Below are 19814 nucleotides of genomic sequence, written 5' to 3' on the forward strand. Positions count from 1 at the left end.
CTTGGACTGCACTGCATGAAGTACTACATACACAGAGTGCAGCAGGTGGTTGCTCCCTTTCCCTTTCCTAGATCTCTAGGCAACCTGGGCAATCAGACAGAAGTCAGAAAAGGAGGTCCTGCTGTCTACACCATACAGATGGGGCACAGGGGAACTATTTGAAAGTGGTTGAGTGTCTGTTTTTGTAATTTTTACCCCGTGCTAACTTGGCCAAACACATTAACTATTGGGTATGGGTAAGGGTCAGAAATAAACTTAACTCTGAAAACAACATGGACAGCACAATGGTCTCTCTCAAATACTGTGAGTAGAAGTCATGTATTTAACCAGACATAAATCCCAACCCTTTATTTGAATATGCAGTGAGTACAATGAGATAAATCCTGTTGTGAAGCCCCCTCTATAAGATACGAATGAGAACATGTCTGTATCCACTCTTCTCTTAGGTATAAGAAGTTTATAACAGTTTTACCACACATTGTAAAACTTTCTGCTTCACTCTAATTGCTTTGTTTGTTCTGGCTGCAGCTGCGAGTTAATCAGGAAGAAGTGCCAGAAAACTGTAGTAATATCCAGGATGAAGAACAAGATTCAGATATTAGCAAGCATCGCCAGAAAATAGCTGAAAACAGGGATCAGATGAGAACCAACGTTATACAGGAAATTATGAAAACAGAACGAGTCTATATCAAGCATCTCAAGGACATCTGTGAGGTACATGCTTTAACCTGAGGATATTCTGCTGACCAAGTGAGAACAAATCATTCCATATCAGTTGAGAACCACAGTGGTGTCTTATTTCAAAATACTCCCAATTGCACTTCTGACGCTGTCAGTCCAATTCTTCATTTCCTCTTACAACTTTGCTTTCTGATGACTGCCATGAGCCATTGCTTCCTTTCTTTTAAAAAAACTTCCATTTTTGACAGCAAAAGAGTGCCTCTCTGACTGCTATTTCTATTTCTATAATAAATGAGAGAAGGAAGTCCAGTTTATTTAGAGCTTTTTGCCACTGTATAGAGAACTTTGGGTAACTGTAGTAAAATAATTTGCAGTTCAGTGACAAAACTTCTTGGAAGTAACTTGGAAAGAGTATTTGCTAAATGGTTGTTTTCTCAATTGAGGAGATTTTTACTGGATGCCTAGGAGTTATGAAGAAATCTAAGTGTGTTTTAGATCTCCCTTGCTTGTTTGAACCATAAAATGGGGGTGGTTTTCTGCTTTTTTTCTCAGTATTTGTTGGAGGCTCACACTTGGGCAAGAAACTTCTTAATACTTTTCACTGAAGTTTGCCTCTTCTGACATGAGTTATGATGCATTTGACCTGTATTTGACTTGTCTTTGAGGTTTGCATCTGGAATGTGCAAAGCAACCTACAAAAATGTTCTTTGTAGCCTTAGTTTGCTAGGTCTGTCCTTGTATTTGTCATGCTGTCATCCTTTAGTCCACCACTTACCATTAGATTATTTAATTCACAGCAAAGTAGACAAGGCAGGAGTAGGTTTTTATTTGTTGGTTTTTTTTTTCTTTTTTATTTTTTTCATTTTTAGATCAGGCCTTTTTCTTTAAGAGAGAAAAAAGGGAGAGAAAGGACAAAAATTGGTTACCAGCTGGCTAATTTTAAAACATTAAATGTAAATTTTGTTATTTATATTCATTATTTACTGAAGCTAGTAATATTGATTGTGTGCATGAAAGACCAGGGAAGAATTTGTACACTCTGCTATGCTGCTGCCATGGCTAGCTGAGTTCTAGGACATGACTCTCATATTTTACTGACCTGTTAAGACTTAGGCACATATTAATTAATTAATTTTCTCTAATACGTATATCCTACACCTGGTTTTTAATATCTGGCAAGCCTCTGAGTTTAGTACAAGAGAGCAAGCACACATTTTCCAAGAAGAGAAGCAATGGGCCACGCTTAACATGTGGGGTAGAGATAGTCTGCTGTCCTCAGAGTCAATCTGTAGGGTAGTGCACGTAGCACATAAGGCTGAAAATACACTCAAGTAAGACTAAGCCAGAAAAGCTACACAGATAGTAACCCAAATTTGCAAGCTCAGCCCTTGTATGAATCACTAAAGCTGGTTGTAGCCAGGATCATGAAGCTAAAGTATACCCATAAAACATGTCTTACATTCAAGAAGTATCTGCAGTCCACATTACAGGAGCCACACAGGAATTAGCTTTCCCTGTTGGTGCAATAGGAAATGTGGTAGCTGGCTTGCAGCGTAGCCACTGCACAGCTCTCAGAGCAGATGGCTGTGGAGGAGACAGGAATATTCCTAACAGTGCCAGCAACAGTCAGTGTTACTTCCTGGTAAACCTCACCAGAGCAACTGCAAGGCTATTTCAGCTGTCTGCTCCCAAAGCTGTTTGCGGTTGGCCTGCCTGCCAGCAGCCAAATGGAGGAGCCTGGCAGATAGCCCCTATCCCATCAGTTAACCTTTGCACTCCCTGAGCCCTGGTGCTGTAACTGCTGTGAGACTGTGAGCACAGCAGCTCTTCCTGGGGGTTCAGTCCCTGCAGTGCATTCTCAACAGGGAGATGCAGGTGGGCTTTACACTTGGGAGGTTCCCTGGTTCACTTGGGGTACCCTGAGACAGGGGCTGGATGCCAGGAATCCACATGTGAACATCTCAGATGCAAATGTGAACTTCTACTTCTGTGTGTGTGTGTGTCTAGAAAATCACTTCCTTGCCTGGAGACCATGGGGGTCTTGGCAGCTCAAATGATTTTGTTCAGGGTAGGACCTGTCTCACATCCTTGGACTAAGGAGTGTTTTTTATTTCATTTCAGGGTTACATTCGGCAGTGTCGCAAACATACAGGAATGTTCACCGCAGCTCAGCTAAGCACCATTTTTGGAAATATTGAAGATATTTACAAGTTCCAAAGGAAGTTTCTAAAGGATCTTGAGAAACAGCACAACAAAGAAGAACCTCATCTAAGTGAAATAGGGTCATGTTTTCTTCAACATGTAGGTTGAAAAAGTTGATTTTATTTATGAAATTACCAAAATATGATAATAAAAAGCCAAGTTACCATATTAGGAGGGGATTTTACTAACAAGCGCTTCTTAAATAATAAATTGGCAGCATTTTAGAAGGTAAACTAACTTGGAATTAATTGTACATTTGTTTTAGATTTCTCATCATCTTTAGCATGTTATTTTGTAAACAGTTTTAAGTTTCTTTGTTGAAACTCTAATGATCACAGATGGGCTGGATTGTTTGCAGTGATCTCATATTCAGCAAGCAGAAACTTCATACAGACATTAAGAAAGGTAGGTAATGGGGAGATAGGCTGTGAGTTCTTGATAGAGACTTACTAAGCCTATAGCTATCTTCCCCAAAGAAAAATACTTCTTAAAGTGAGTTTGATTATCCTGACTCAAGAAGAGACCTTTATTTCTGTGTTCTGACAAAGAAGGGTACATGGTTTTGACAGCTACAAAGTAGATTTCTGCATACGTTCAAGGCTGATCAGCCTGGAAGCAATATAGAAAATGGATTACCTGATCTAATTATATATAACAGATATTACAAAAATTGCTTTTCTCCTTTATAGACAAATACTTTAGTAAAGTTGCACCTTTTTTTTTTTTAACAGCAAGAAGGCTTTGCTATTTATTCAGAGTATTGTAACAACCATCCCAGTGCCTGCATTGAACTCTCCAGACTGATGAAGCAGGGCAAATACCGCCACTTCTTCGAGGCCTGTCGCTTGCTTCAGCAGATGATTGACATTGCCATTGATGGTTTTCTTCTCACACCTGTTCAGAAAATCTGCAAATACCCTCTGCAGCTTGCAGAATTGCTCAAATACACCACTCAGGAGCACAGGTGAGAGAATGAATATAACAAATTTTGTAATAGTAGTAACACCTTATTACTCAGGTTTTCTGGGTGACACAACACTGAAGGTTTTGAGATCAGGAACAAAACTGCCATGGACCATGATAAACAGGGCTTCTTGGAACCATCACAGTCAGTCACCAAAACAGTATCTGAAAGTGCAGCACAGGGGACTGAGAGGAGGCATGACATAATGAGGAATAAGTCAAAGAGGGAGAAGAAGATGGTGTATAAACAGGATGCACGGAGGAATGTGTTATTCAGAGTGAAAAAAAAAAGGCCAGAAATAAAGGAGAAAGAAATCCGAAGAGGGGAAGACTCATAAAAGTTGTGGATGTAAGAAAAAGTGAAGAGTGCCTTAGAAAATAACCACAACCTGAATAAGTTTGGAGGTAATTTGTTTTAGAAACTTAGTAGTTATAAACATTACCTTAGTTTGCAGTAAAGTCCAGATACTAGATTTTCAGCTGGCATAAATAAAAATTGAAGTTGCAGATAGCCTTTCTGCTCTACCCCTGCACTGATTCAATCTTTGACTAAAATTAAGATTTTATCTGTAAGTGTCTTTTTATCTTATATAATTGCAAGAAAGTATTCCACTGTGACCCCTGTGCTCAAAGTCCAAATGAAGCCTGAGGCAAAGTTTCCTTGGCCAAAGTCAGTACTTTAACCTTGAGAAAACTCCCCTTGGAGACCACTTGGATTTTTGCCAGAGGGAAAATACGAGGTCTGTGAAGCACTGACATTTAGATGTGAAATGCCTCTATTCAGTTCTGTGACTACCTGGGAAGTGCTGCAGTAAGAATTACTAACTAGAGTTTCTCTTTCACTGCTACTAATTATAGTAAAGTTATTCTGTGAGCTATTAAACCTGCAGATTAAGTGACAGCAAGGTCTCACCACCTTCTTCCCGCAGTACCTATTTTCCTCTTGTGTGACACAGCACCCAGAGATGCCTTCAAGCACAGAGAGGTGCCCACTGTGCAGAGATGCTCACAAACAGGCAGATCTACACCCACATGGAGCCTTAGGAAAGCTCCAGCCAGCTGGGGGTTTGGGTAGCATTTTGTTTTCATAAAAAAAGTGAAGTTCCAATATGCACAACCTGCTGTGAAGGCCACAAGTTGTGTAGCAAGTGTGGAATAAATACCAACAAAGAAAAAAGGAACTGAGATAAGGAAGGGCAAGTGTAGCAGTATGGATATCATGTGGTCACCCTGTGGGACATTTCCCTGGCGTTAGTAGGATCCTGTTATTGTTAATCTCACTTTCTGTATTCAGTGTGGCAGAATAGAGTACCCACAGATGTAAATAAAGAGGGGAGAGAATGCACACATTCAGAAGGGAAGCGCATCCATCAGCAGCAGCCAATGAAAACTGGAACTGAGACAGAAGCAGATAAAAAGAACAGCAAGGCTAACACCTTGGCAGGATTTATTTCTGGTTCGTGCTGTTTTCTGCCTCTGGCTCCCTTTTCTGCAAGAGGCATTCTGATAAAAGAGGAAAAGCAGCTGCTCTGCTGGGATTCCTTTAGCAAGAGATATGTCTCTTCCCTTCTCTCTCTTCTGAGAGACTCCATTTGACAAAGGTGAAGGAGAGATGGATGCTATTCAGAGGAAAAAAAAAAGGCTACCTGCAAACTTGGGGAAATTCATACGCATGTTGAGAGCTCAGGAAAGAAGGAGGAGAGCAGAGCATTGCAAGAAGGACAGGAGGATTGGCCTGAGTTAATTGCATTAGTCCTGAAGCAGAAAGAGGCAGGTGACCATCATGGCTTTCACACATTTGTCCCGTAGAAACACGATGCTTTCTTCATATTGTCTCCTTTAATTCCTCTCTCTGGGGCCCTTGTTCTTCGCTTCCTCTCACGCTCTGTGGGATTGATTTTGCTTTTTTTTCCTGTCCACCTAGCATTCCCCATTTGTGTTCATTGACCCAGTCATTGGGAACAAGAAGGAGAAAATACAATTGTTAAACATGTTCAAAAGACTGCCCTTCCCAAAAAGTCCCACTAAAATCTTGCTAAAAGACACAGTCCTTAGGTGAAATACAGCCATCACTGAGCTCAGTGGGAGTTCTACCATTGTTTTCAGTAGAGACAGCGTTGCAGTTCATTAATCGATCACTTCTGCCTCCTTGCACCAATCTAGTTATTTGCTCCTAGACAAGACCAGCAGTACAGCAGCACTGAATTGTACAGGCTGCTGTGGGGTTTGGGATAGCAGGAATCAGGTTCCTCTTTTTTAAGTACCTGACTAGATGGATAAGGGGATAATGTGGGCTAATACCGCAGGCACTGTGGTTGCATTATTTCCATGGTTTGTGATTATTCCATTGTATAAGTGATCCTTGAAATGTGCTTACATTTCCCAGTGATTACAGCAACATAAAAGCTGCATATGAGGCCATGAAGAACGTGGCATGCCTGATCAACGAGCGAAAACGGAGACTAGAAAGCATAGACAAGATTGCCCGTTGGCAAGTCTCTATTGTAGACTGGGAGGTGAGTGTCAGCCTGTGCCTTTCCTGGGCAAAGGTACTGTGTACAGTACCTCATGTCCCCTGCAGGAGTCTTTCTGCGTAGGTGCTTGTTTATGGTGTCTACTTTTCAAGTGGTCATTGCTCAGTTAAAAGTCCAGTTGCTTCATTTACAATGTTTCTGTTACTGATTAACCTTGTTTATAGTTCAGGAAGAGCAGTATGTAACATGGACACTTACCTTTGAGATGAGGTGACAAAATGGAGCTTTTAAAAATGTTGAATCTCATTTGGAAGTCTGGTAGTTCTGTCAGAACGGGAACCTGTTTCACTGACTTAAATGTTTCCCTCTGTTTATGCAGGACCACATTGATTGAATTTACCTTTATGATATTATTTACATTGTATGACATTTTCAAATCTAATAATAAAAATACAAGAAAAGTGAGTGAACTTAAGATTTGATTATATAGTGAGACTGGTTAGACACACACTGAGATCTTAAAATATTTACTTACTACATATCTCTATATCTCTATATACCTGTCTTCCTAGGGACCAGATGTGTTAGCCAGAAGCTCAGAACTGATCCACTCAGGAGAACTGACCAAAATATCAAAACAAGGCAAAAGCCAGCAGAGGACTTTCTTCCTTTTTGACCATCAGCTTGTGTTCTGTAAGAAGGACTTGCTGAGAAGGGACATTTTGTATTACAAGGATCGTATTGACATGGATGAGACAGAAATTGTGGACACCGAAGATGGCAGAGACAAAGATTTTAACATCAATGTCAAGAATGCTTTTAAGATAATAAACAGAACAACAGAGGAGGTTCATTTGTTCTGTGCAAAAAAACAGGAGGATAAAAAGAGATGGATGGAGGCGTGTGAAAATGAAAGGAGAAGAGTTCGAGAAGACAAGGAAATGGGTGAGTGAAACAATTTCTAAACAGTGGTTAAAACAAACTTGCTTTTGCAGTTCTTTGTTTTGTACAGATGTGCACTCTGTCTTCTTGAGCTGGTGTCCATTTCTTGCCTGACCTGATGTTTAGCTGTGTAAGTGAAGCCTATTCAGGTGTGCTTGACCTGTCACTGTGGGCCAAAGGTCCAGGGCAGATAGCGTCATCCATATGATTCTGGTGCTTGGTGGAGCAGAATGAGAGATGAGATATGACAAGATGCAAGTCACAAAAACCAATCAATAATAAAATTCCATCTAAAATCCTAGCACTTTTGTATGAACGATTGGTCAAAAATATCTGTCCATAAAGGAAGCTTTTTTACAAAGCCAAGCAGCAATAATTGTAGATTTATACTGTCTGTGTGATATAGTGGCACCTCCTGTGTCCAGGAGGCCCATGCAGTTGTATGGTGTCATTAACTACAGACCCACCAATAGCACCACTGGGCAGTGAGTGGCACTGGCACATTTCTCTGACACTGGCCAGAGAAATGAAGCCAGACCTTGAGTGAGCAGGAAAAAAGGTAGTAAATCCTAGGACCAGTTTTAGACCTGCAGCCTATGGGACACTCCAAGGACAGTGTGTCTTCTGTGTCAATGTATAGTTAGGATTGCTTTTTTGGTTTTGCATCGTTTCATGCGTCCTTTAAGATCAGTGACAAAAGCTCCAGCAAAATTTAATTGGCAAAACATATACAAAGAAAGCAGCAACAGTAATTTTAAAAAAAGAAAACTCTTTTTAGTGTTTCTAAAAAGTCATGTTAGTGCATCTGTGAATGTTGGCTGCATGAGAGCTTCTCCTTTTCAGTAAAATTCTTGAGGCTAAGGCTTTGGATTGACATCAGGTTAACACTGGAAGTGCAGTGAAGTGGATGATACAACTCAGAAATTATTAAAACTTAAACAAGATGCCAAACCTTATATTCCATGATCATGTAAAACACGTGGTCAGAATATTAGGAAGACAGGAATAACTTTTACATTACAAATGTAACCCTTTTGATCCTAGTTGCTTTCTCTTGTTTGATACTGTTGTAAGTATGACAAAAATAAGGCCTCTTCCATATGTATTTTAGATAGTCCATAAGCAGAAGAAAATATTAAAAGTTTGCCAGTTGATTCACAATTTAAAATCAGTTTTAACCCTTCCACATTGCACCAACTGTTGCAATTAATCCCAGTCATCTTGAATCTAGAGTAAACAATGAAGGAGCCACAGCTAAACTTCCCTCAGACTTTGGAAACTTGACCCTTCTCCAGTGCTGAATGTCACAGTGTGACATTACAGTCAGTGTTGGTGGGCACAATGCTGATGGCTTTCGTGCCTTGCTCTACGTGGAGCTTGCTCTGTCATCTTGTGCTCATGGGGCTATGAGGTAGCTGCCTTCCCTAATTCACCTAAACAGAACTCTAAAACAGTGGGTATTGCAAAAGGGTGCAGGTGATCAGAGGGTAATAGAGCAATGCTGAGGATCTGATCATAATTGTCCACACAGTCCCTCTTACAACAAAGTTACAGAACAACTCTACTCCAGTATACAATGAGAACCATAATTCAGTGACATGGAAGGATGCTACTGAGTAAAACACAGCTCCTGCAGTTTTGTGAGCAAGACTGAGGTAAAGAAGATAAAAACTGAACAAGTGAATGCTTCCATTTCCATCCTTTCTAAGATGAAACATTCTTGAGCTCTGCACTTCTTCCTGGGTGGTTACTTTATGGAGCACTGGGAGAGTATGTTGAGTAAGTTAGATGCTGTCTGTCAGGAAGCTCCTGAGGCTCTGCCCTGGGCAACCACAGGTCTGTCTTGGTGTTACCATTCCTCCTAAGTGACACTGCTGCAGAAATCCCCAAGCGTGAGGAAACTGCAAAGGTGTAGTAGCTACAGCCCTAAACTATTTATTCTGCTGGGACCTCATGAAAATCAACATATGATATTTAGAAGAGTGACCATCCAACAGTGGTGGTGGCACTGGCAGTGAGATTTGTCATAAAAGCACTAACCCTTGTTTTGGGGCTGGGTTACAAATTCCCATGGTTGTTGAGTGCGAGAACTGCACAAGGAGGGTCCATTGCGCTTGATGCTCTTCAGGCACAGTGCAAGAGTGGGGGAAAAAAGCCCTGTTAAAAGAGAAACTGTATGTTTGATAATGGCACATGCAGTCTTCTCTGCCTGTGTAACATCCAGCTTTCTGTAAAGTTGCTTTTCAAGTGTTGCAACTCACTATTCCAACATTCCTGTTTTGGGCCAGGTATGATGAACCAGAGGAAAGATAGTTGAGTTGTAATAGCTAATGTCCATCTGGTCTTGTGAGCCACAGTGGCTTGGATCTTTTCTCCATTAACCAGAAGACTGTTTCTTTTCTAAAATTCTTTCTTTTTTTGGCATAATTAAACATTTCCTTCAGCCAAAACCAATGGAAAAATGCCACTATTCTCAACCTCAGGTTTAAATTTGTCTTGTTGATTTTGTAAGCTATCTTGCTGGACTAAACATAAAGCCTCTAATCTGACCATTCAGAGAACCAATAATACTCTTTCAGTTCAGAACTGCAAATGGCATTTTACTTCTATTTTCAAAGACACTTTGGTGTGAGTCATTGTCTCCCAAACCATATCTAGCTTTTCTTAGCTTTTATGAATATACGAGAGAAAAGACCACAGCCAGAAAATCCTTCTCCAAACCACTAATAGTAACCCTAAGAAAGTGGTCTGATCTCTCTTGATGAAATTGCTTTCATTTTTAAAAATCTGTTTCCTTCTTTCTATAAAGGAAAAAAAAACCCAAAACCCTGCAGGATAAAATAAACTACTGCTACCCAAAAATTATGGATGTTTTAAGTTAATAGGCTGATTTGTAATAACTTGTTCATAAGTTCAGGATAAAAAAGGGAGTTTTAAAAGTATAGAGAAGTGAGGAAAGATGCAAAATGGAACTGAAGCAGACACTTCATTCAGCCTCTGTGCTCTTTCTGTGCACATGTGTGAAATGAGTGCAGCCTTATGCACAGCATGAAATGTGCACCCTGTTGTCACCTTGTGCAAATGTGACATTTGCATGTATCTCAACTGTGTTGTGCACAGGGGGAGGAAACTGGAGTGCCTCTACCTGGGCTCCAGACAGCACAGTCTCTGGTGCCACCTTCTAGCAGATGTCTGTCATCTCTGTACCCCAGCTCAGCCATACACCTGTCACATGATAGTAAAAAGCATAGGGCTAGCCATGTGCTTTATGTGAGTTACACAAGTATGTATGAGAAACCCGAGTGAGGGATCCAGCTCCAGAATGATGCAGCCAAAACCACATCACAGCCTGCTTCAGCGTCTGCCAGATTTTGCGATACTTTCCTCTGAGTGAAGGGAAAGATACCAAAATTTGTACTAGCAGTGACTCCAATCTGTTACCCACGTTAGCTCAGAGTGAGTGAAAAACAAAAGGATTCTGCAATTGTGATCTATTACTTGATGACTTATAGATTTCAAAAATTTTATTTTACACCCTTTTTAAAAAAAAAATCTCTTGTTATCTGGATTTATCTGTCATTATCCTAGTGGAAAACCCTCTTTAAATTCATATAACAATATAAAACATACTTCTAAAAACTTCAGGTGTATTGCTACTAAGATTTACTAAAAATTGCTTAAGATACAGTTTACTTATTTGTTTTAATTTAATGCAATCAAGTATTAGATACAGTAATTATGTACTAGTGCCCTAATTTACACTTTGATGTGTAGGTATGGAAATCTCAGAAAACCAGAAGAAACAAGCCATGCAGAATGCCCGTAAGTCAAGGCAAGGAAAAATTAAAGGTGGGTGTTGAGAATTGCATTACCTTCTTACTGTGTTCCATTGATCTTTTCATTAGGAAATAGCACAGTCTGGCTGTGGCTGAGTTCTTCAATCTTTTAAAAACATTTTTTTTGGCTTACATGGAGTCAAATAATTGCCATCAACCTGTATTTTAATATTAAATTCCAATATCTCTCTAAACTGTCTACTAAATCAGCTCCCTGAGCTTCTTCAAACAGACAATTCAGTATTCTGCATGTTAGAGAAGAAACTCAAGAGGTAAGGCAAAGTGTTTATTTTTAAGGTGATGAATTGGATGCACAGGTTAAATTATAAATTAGTGCTACAATTCCTTCCTTTGCTTTTACTCAAAGAGCTTGTTCTTCTTTACCAATTCTGTGTCTTGTTTAAAATGTCCTAAAGTTCTTCTTGCAAGCCACATTGTTATATTATTTACAATAACAGTCAAAATGGCTTCTTCTGGCATCCCTCTAGAAGGAAGGATGGACCAGAAGCTTATTTGCCAGGAAATGGCTTTTTTATTCATTTCCTCTCTCAGAAAATAATCACAACAGAAACAAATCACAATGGAGTTTGTCCTTTTCCATCTTAAAGTCAAACTCAGCTAAATCTCTAGTGTGCTGAGAGAAAAGTGGAATAAGATTTAAGCCTGAGTTTAGGAGTGAAGGAGTTGATGTTAGAGTGTCTTCTGTTCACTGGGATTAATGTTCTTAAAGCCTTTTCTCTTAATCAATCAATAGGTATCCCTGGAACCTGTCTGGATTTTCAGGGCAGTGGCTAAAGTTTGTAATTAGGAGATTCTGTTCAGAATCCACAAAGCTCAAAGTCTTAAGAACATTAACCCAGAAAAATATATTTCAAATGGAAGAAACAAAAGTCTTGTCAGTAGCAGTATTTTACCCAGCCTTACTCTGAGAGTGGACTGAAGTACCAGTATCTTCTGTTTGAAGTCATTCCTTTGAAATACAAGGATTTATTTGTGCAAACAGTATAGTCCAGCTGCGTGAAACTGCTGCTTGTTTTTGGTTATTCTGTTATATTATTTTTACTGGCACTGTTGTCTTATTAAGCCAAATCAATGCATCAATTAAAAAGTCAAACATCAGAAAACGTGACCTTCAGTAGTTGTGCCATTCAAGATCATGGCAAAATTCATCTTGTCCCCTGGCTCTGTGCTTAAATTTCCATGGCTGATTCAGGTGCTTTCTCCAACTGTTCTTCTGCAGGTGTGAGCTATAATGGGTGTCCTCTGCCTCCTCTACACCAAACCCTTCATCCCCTTCACCAGCGACACATCACCGTGCCTACCAGCGTCCCGCAGCAGCAGGTCTTTGCCCTGGCAGAACCCAAGCGGAAGCCATCCCTCTTCTGGCATACCTTCAACAAACTCACTCCCTTTAAAAAGTGAGAGGCCAAAGGACCTGGAAGGGCATCAGCACAGAGGGAGACTCACTCCAGAGAAGGACCTTGGAGACATGGTCAAGCTTACTTGAGCTCAGTGAATCTCCCATTTCAGAGGCAGAACCTTGGGTTCCCTTGAGACAGGAATGCAGCCTTTGTCTTGGATAAGAAGTTTGTCAGGGCTGCTCTGAAGTCCATGTTGCCAAGTGTCAGCATTGCTGATGAAGAGCAGTCTCTCTTCTGACAAAGACAACTTGCTGTTACTCAGAAACAGCAGTATTTGATCTCTGTTTCTTAGTTATGTTGAAGTAGTGATGGAATTGTGCAGGTCATTGTAACATTTCATTTTTCTTAACCTTATATTGATGGCCAAATTTTGGATAGGGAGGAATTTTTCTATAGGGATGTATCAGCAAGGAATCTTAGGAGAATTTTCTCCTTCCTTCTGGAGCACTGAGCACAGACCACCCATTAAAATCAGGTGGAGCTATCCCATGTGATTAACCAGCTGGTGCAGAATTTAGTGGACCCTAATCCTTCCTGTCTTTTTTTTATTACATTGCCAAATGGCAGGAGAACATCCCGCAAGGCCTTACCATATTCCAGATTGGAACAGGGAAATTTTATTCTGTCCTATAGAAACAGGAACAGAGTATGAAATGGACTGTAAAGATATGTGCATTTATTGCACACAGGTGGAAACAAGAGGAGCCCAGGGCATCTCAGATTGATTCATTTCAGTCAGAGCAGATGCATGCATGTATGCTCTTCAGTGTAGAGCTTTCACATCGCTTTTTCACTCATTTCTTCACCTGGGAGACTCTTCTTTGTATTTCCAATATGTTTATTTCTCTGTGTAAAAAATACATTTTTATTTTCTCATGGAGATAATGTGAATGTACAAAATCAGAGTCGAGACAGTACATGGTGACTGCTGGCTATGTTACATAGATCTCATGATTTTTATTCATATAGCTGGACTTAGAAAATGAATAAATTGTAATGTAAATATATTGAAGCGGTCTGGATCCATGCTTCTTGTACACATTCAATTGACAATGGGTTTTGACCAGTAACTTCTTCAAAAAGAAAGAGAAATCCTTACTAGAAGGGACAGAGAAATCATGTGGACCAGAGATGGATTTTTGTCTTGGTGTCATCAGTCCCCATTGGAAGAGGAAGAACCTGACTTGATTAAGGTCAGTTCTGACCAGCATATGCAATCCATGATTTGCATTGCTTCAATTCCTCTGTGGCATGAAATGGATCTTGGAGAATAACTTTTAAAAAGCCACCTGGAAGAGGATCTGATATTTGTAGCACTGATAGTTTCTGCTTGCTCTCATCAAGGATGACAAGACTGCTGGGAATATGAAGGAAGTAAAGACTCAATATGATTCAGAACTGATTTGCTATGAATGTCTTTACAATACTTTGTCCTATGCTGCTGATTAGGGGCATTACCTGATGATTAGGGTAGATCCAAGGGTATTCTTTGACAGTGGGCACAATCAGCTTTGTCATGGATCTGTAATATATGAAATACAAACAAGGGGCTAAATGCCAGGCATTTTAACAACAATGTAAAAAAGCCTTATTTTAAAGATGTATTTGTTCCTACTGCTATTGTTACCTCCATATTTTTATTTACCATCAGTGTTGTGAAGCCCACTATTAACTAGGTTTTGTGATTTCATAACTTTGTGGCCACTTTTGCAAAGCCCAGGTTTGTGGTTTTGATTTTAAATTACATCTTTTTGACAACTTTACATTTCAAATGCCTTGTGTATATAGCTCAGCAATAAGGCAAAGTCTGGTATGCTCAGCCAAATTGTGCCCTGCATAGTAAATTTCATTGCTTGTGCTTTCCCATAGCAATGGGAGATGATGTAAACTAGTTAAGAACTGGAAGTGCACACTGACATTTGCAGTGATCCAGCTGAAAGAAAATGCACAGGGAAGTCAGTGAAAAAAGCTGCTTGTATATTTCTCTTGATGTTTATGCCAGCCATTGCTGCTCAGATTTTTAAAAATAGATAATTCTAAATGCTCAGTTTAAACACAAGGAGCAGACTTCCAAATGCAGGCATGGATGCACACCCTTCCCCTCAAATGAGTAAGCCTTTTGCATTTCTTACATACCCATTTTTGTGGGTACTTGCCACGTTCAGGCCTGTAAACCAATGAGATGCACGAACGGTGCAAGTGAAGATGATGTTTTTCATAATCACATTTTGAAAGACTTGTTCTAAGTGCAAAAAAAAGGCTGAAGTTGGATTGCAGTGCTCACCCAGAAACTTTGCTCGCTGGACCTGAAGACATTATGATATCCACACTTATATGTGTCTTTGCTGAAACCTACTTCCTTCCAGCACTCAGTTCTCTGGGGTGCTGGAAAAAAAAGGTTTGGGGATCTTTCTTCTGACATGTCAGTGCCCATGAAGGCTCTTCCCATGTATTAGTGCTGGTGCCTTAGCCCTAAAAATGAACAGAAATGTTTGCGTATGGTTTTGCATGCAGTAGGTTTTTTCTCAAGAAGTGAATTTCAAAGAGATAAAAAGAAAATATTTCATGGTGCAGATTACTCAGGACAGTTTTACATATGGTACCCTTCATGTAGACATAGTTGTTTTGTAAGGCTCTCTCTGTCTTTCTTTGCAATATGACCTTGCAACAGATTGAAAATCAAATATAGTAAGACAGGCCAAATTTATACTATACCATAGTCTTTTAAACAAATTATAGTGAAATGAAAACACGTATTATTCAACAATTAAGACAAATATTTACTTGGGAATTAGCCTCACTTCAGAGTCTATGGGAAGGAGTTGCAACTAAAATGTACAAGTTTGAATTGTAGCAACTCTTGCCCTGATTCTCCTTCTGGTGACAAAACTTATATATAGATCATCAGAAAGCTGTGTTAGCAACATCTGTTCTTTTCCACTTGCATGCTTTAAGTTACTATAAAAAATTCTAGGGCAACAACTAAGAACATTTGTGCCTCATTTTGATAAAGCCCAGCCAGAGCCTTCCTGATGGCCTGCTGAGCAGATAACCTCAGACATTTTGCATGAGATGCAGTAAAATATAATTGTCCTCAAATGTGTTCCCACTGAGTTAGGAAATGCCAAACCATAATTGCATCCAACTCAGAGCATGTGATGTATAAAATAATAAGATTGTTTTACAAGTGGTTCTTGCCATGCTAAATTTCACATTGAATTTTAGTGGTCAGCGTAAGAACTGAGTTCAAAGACAGACTTCTCAAATGTTCCACATTTTAGTTGTCTTTTGGAAATAATTATATCACAATTTTGGAGCCAAAGGTCTTTAGTCATAACTAACACAGTACCTTTCTCTGACTGCCTTTCTGCTTTCTTTTCTATATGTGTGGCATTTGTATGTAGCAGATGCCTTCTAAATGATCTCTAATTTAAAACTCTTTGTTGTAAATACTAGGGATAACTTGCATATATATTTTATTTTGGTAAGTGTTTTGTAACATTATACCTTCCATACATTGCTTTGTGCACCTCACCCTGTGTGTGTGCTATTACACGTTGTAAATGAAGTGTCCTGGCTGCAGAGCAGAGGAATTGGCTGTTGACAGCTGAAGTACAATGTATAGGACAGCAGTAGCTTGATGTGCATTTCTTCTGGAGTAACTGCATTGCAAGGTTTATTTACTCTTTGAATGTTGTTTGTCAAATGAATCTATTTTCTGAAAATAAGTACAAACTTACATTCCTATTATTTTTCTCTTACTGTACATGGTTGAATTAAATAATATACAAAGCTGAATTCCTCATCTGTGTCTTATAAAACTTTATGTGCAGTTTTAAAATTGTTGTGGTTTTTTTTTATTGTCTACAAATTTTCCTTCATGATGCAAAAATGTATCAACTGTCATATTTCTTCTAGTATTTTAAAGAAAAAAGTCACACCATGCTCTCTTGTTTTCCCTGTAACAGCTTCAGTACTTCCCAGCACAAGTTCATTTTAACAATGCCTAAGCCTGGTTCTGGTATTGAACTCTTCATTGTTCAGGCAAAGCCCGTACTTGTTGCTGTCTCAGCCTGTGATTACTGTGCTTTACCTTGTCCTGGCAGAGGGTTCACACAGTACCCCTTGCAATGCATGCAGGTGCAGCTTCTGCTAACAGAGGATGGTGACTTAAGTATTGCAGGGCAGGTAAGGAAGATTTAATTTTATTTTCTTTGGAATGAAAGCAAACCCATTTAAAGGGCTTCACCCAAAAGGCATGTTCTGCACATGTGTGAACAGACTTACCTGTCTGCTTGATAGAGCAATGGGCAACACAGCTGGGGATTTGACTTCTCTGGTTCAGGGAGATTTTGTGTCTTATTATTCTGATAGGGCAGAGGGCCACATCTGAAAGGTGTGCTTGTGTTCTTCCTGCTCCAGGCTGTGTCAAAAATTGTGTTTTGCTGAGACACACCAGCTTTAACAAAATAACATACTTTGCTGAAATCTTTTCATCAGAAATGTTTTGATGAGTTCAACTGCTGGCACAATAGTTGGTTTGCTAATTCTTTACCCCTCTTTCCAACATCTGGACTCTTACATTTCTTGGTTCATCTCACAGCTGAGAGTTTCTGCCTCCCAAGGTTGCTGCTGTGGTGGTATGTGTGCTGAGTGCCCCAGCATTAAATTGAAAGGCACAGTTTGAGCACTTAGTGAGATAGATTGGATGACATAAAAACATACCCTAAGCAAACATTGGAGTAGGATGTAGCAATCAATAGGCTTTCTAAGGACCCTGGTTCAACTGGCCAGGGTGAGCTCATTTGTGCCTTTTATTTCATGCTTGGGCAGTCAGGCTAAATCCTCTAAATTGTTCTGTACTTTCAGCTTTTAAGTTTCTTGAGAGCTGATCTATCAGATGGAGCTTTTAGTTTGCACAGAAATAGCACTGCTTGTCTTAGATTTTTTTTGTTGTTTAGGTTTTTTCCAAAGGCTGCATAATCATCTGTGCTTGGTAACAGAGACAAGGACTCAGGCTTTTTCATGTTCCAGAATCAAAGGAGAAATGAAAAACTCAGCAGTGAAAAACACCACACCACATAGTTTGTAAGGAAGGGACACAAATACTCCTTATACAAATAAATGTGTTTCTAAATGCTTTACAAAATCTAGTTACTCTATCTAGAGGATATGTAATTGTGAGAATATGATAAAGCTGTATAAACTGTTAGCACACTTTTTTGTTAATCTTAAGTCTCTGTTTAGTTCACTGCAATCAGAACTTGTCTAGTGCTTGGAGCTGAGAACTCACCTACTGCCACTATTAGGTATTTAGGCTCTGATTTCAAAAAACAGACGTGTGTGTGTGGGTGTGGGTGTGGGTGTGTGTGTGTGTGTTTACACCTGCACCTCCTTTGTAGACTCCATGGGGCATCCCCAAATGTCTGCTGGCGCCTACAGCAGGTTGCACAAGTGACCCACATCCATCACACCTTCCCTCTGTTTACATTAGATCATTGTCTGTTTACAACACATCATTACATCCTACATTTCTGTTGTGCATCTTGGGGGGGATTGGGGAGTGTGTATGTGTGATTGACACCTGGACAACATTTATTTGAGTCATTTTAATGTTTTAAGCATTCAGAGTGGGACACCTGCATTGGCAGCCAAACCACTCTGTGGACAAGCAGAGATTGGAAAGTGTCCATCTGCATCACTGGAGTCAGTGAAGTTCAGAAGGGGAGATGTGAGAGGAAGGAGTACCACTGCTCTTCAAGGGCTGAGTTTCTCTCCAAGCACAAGGTAATGTACGATTTATCCACTGTTTCTCCCAGGGATTTTTTTTCAGGAAAGGTGAAACTGCATAAGAGGAAAGGAGGAGCCCCAGGTGCACCATGGCCTCTTCCTATAAGCACACCCCAGACTTTAGAGATACTGACTTACTGAAGAAGTGTCTAGAAACTGCTCTGCTAATAAGGTCAGGTATATCTAATTAATCATCATGGTCGTTGCTGTCATATTCATCTCCTAACAAAGGTAATTAGCACAGCAGTCAATCTAAAATCCTCTGCATCTCCTGCCTTTCAATGTTTTTTAAGAGCAAATTATGAACTCTTGCTCCTGTGTAATTATTTTCAAATAATTATTCTGTAATGAGACAAGGCACTAAAGAAGCAGCTGAAGGAAACATTTGTTTTTAAGGCGATTTCTATAGCAGTTTTCTTGGTTGTCTGCTAAAAATGCATCAAACCAGACTAACTGCAGAGTCCATCAAGGTATAGGTAATTAATGAATGATGTTATTCCTAACTGGCAGGATGGGCTATTTTTTAATGACTCAAAATTTTAAGTGAGAAAGGAGGCTGAGGCTAAGCAGGCTTAGAAAATTTCAGATGGTGGTTAATGGGTAAAGAGAAAAGGATGGTTCATTGTGGCTCTCGTTTCTTCTTCTCAATTAGCACAGCAGCAAGATTAATTTGGCCACAGAAGTTCATTCAAGTAGAGCAGCAAATTGCTGCCCATGGTCCCTCCTTTTCCCCAGAGCGCGGTGGACACGATGCCCCAGGTTCAAGCCAGGGCAACTCAACTCTTGCAATATTTTGGCGTCGCCACAGGGTGGTGGTGAAGATCTTACAGAAAACTTCGTTTCTCTGCTGTGCTGAGAGAACGTTCTTTGATGTGTGCAGAGCACACGTGTCACATCTTAGCAGTGTGGTGACACCCTCAGACACTGTTTGCAGTCACTTGAACCAACAAGGGTGAATTAAGGCCACTTCCTCTAACACATTAACTCATGTTACTTTTGGTTTTATCCTTCACTGTTGATGATCTGCATTTATGGAGTTGATGATAAGCTCAGTTGACTTCCATTAGTCCTTAGACAACAGCAGTTCCAGTAGTTTCAAAAAGACACAGTTAAGAATTGAGTTATGGCTTTTTTCAAGTGAGTTACCACTAATACAAAATTTAGTAGTCCAATAGCTTTGACTGTTTCTTGAATAGCTAGATAGGGAGCCTGCTTATTACACATGAAAAACTTTGTAATTCTATTTATTCTATTTTTAATTTAATCTTGTTACTTCTTTTCCATAATAATCTAATAATTGTAATGCCACATTCTTAGAATTTTTTGGTTTAATTTCTATAGTCTATGTCCCTAAATCCATTGTAAATTACCTGATTCAGAAATTACCTCCATTATATATTTTAGCAGCATAATAATGGTGTGAGACATGCCTTCCATGCCACAAATCATCCAAGCTGTCAGAGGCTAACATTTGAGTGATATATTTGTACAAAGGAACAGGAAAT

The 19814-nt window shown here is 39.6% G+C and overlaps 1 protein-coding gene across 4 annotated transcripts in view; it reads left to right on the forward strand.

Annotated features, from left to right (window-relative positions):
- Positions 1-16317, forward strand: part of SPATA13 (spermatogenesis associated 13) — a 158734-nt gene extending 142417 nt beyond the window's left edge. For all 4 annotated transcript variants that reach the window (XM_036404148.2, XM_036404149.2, XM_036404150.2 and 1 more), the window contains 7 exons: positions 529-714; positions 2803-2982; positions 3615-3847; positions 6233-6362; positions 6893-7265; positions 11037-11111; positions 12339-16317. In XM_036404148.2, the coding sequence (XP_036260041.1) occupies positions 529-714; positions 2803-2982; positions 3615-3847; positions 6233-6362; positions 6893-7265; positions 11037-11111; positions 12339-12520 (1359 nt within the window). In that variant the 3' untranslated portion in view covers positions 12521-16317. The remainder of the gene's footprint in view (positions 1-528; positions 715-2802; positions 2983-3614; positions 3848-6232; positions 6363-6892; positions 7266-11036; positions 11112-12338) is intronic.
- The last annotated feature ends 3497 nt before the right edge of the window (positions 16318-19814 follow it).

The sequence above is a fragment of the Molothrus ater genome, chromosome 2 (assembly GCF_012460135.2).
Source record: "Molothrus ater isolate BHLD 08-10-18 breed brown headed cowbird chromosome 2, BPBGC_Mater_1.1, whole genome shotgun sequence".
Taxonomy (NCBI): Eukaryota; Metazoa; Chordata; class Aves; order Passeriformes; family Icteridae; genus Molothrus; species Molothrus ater.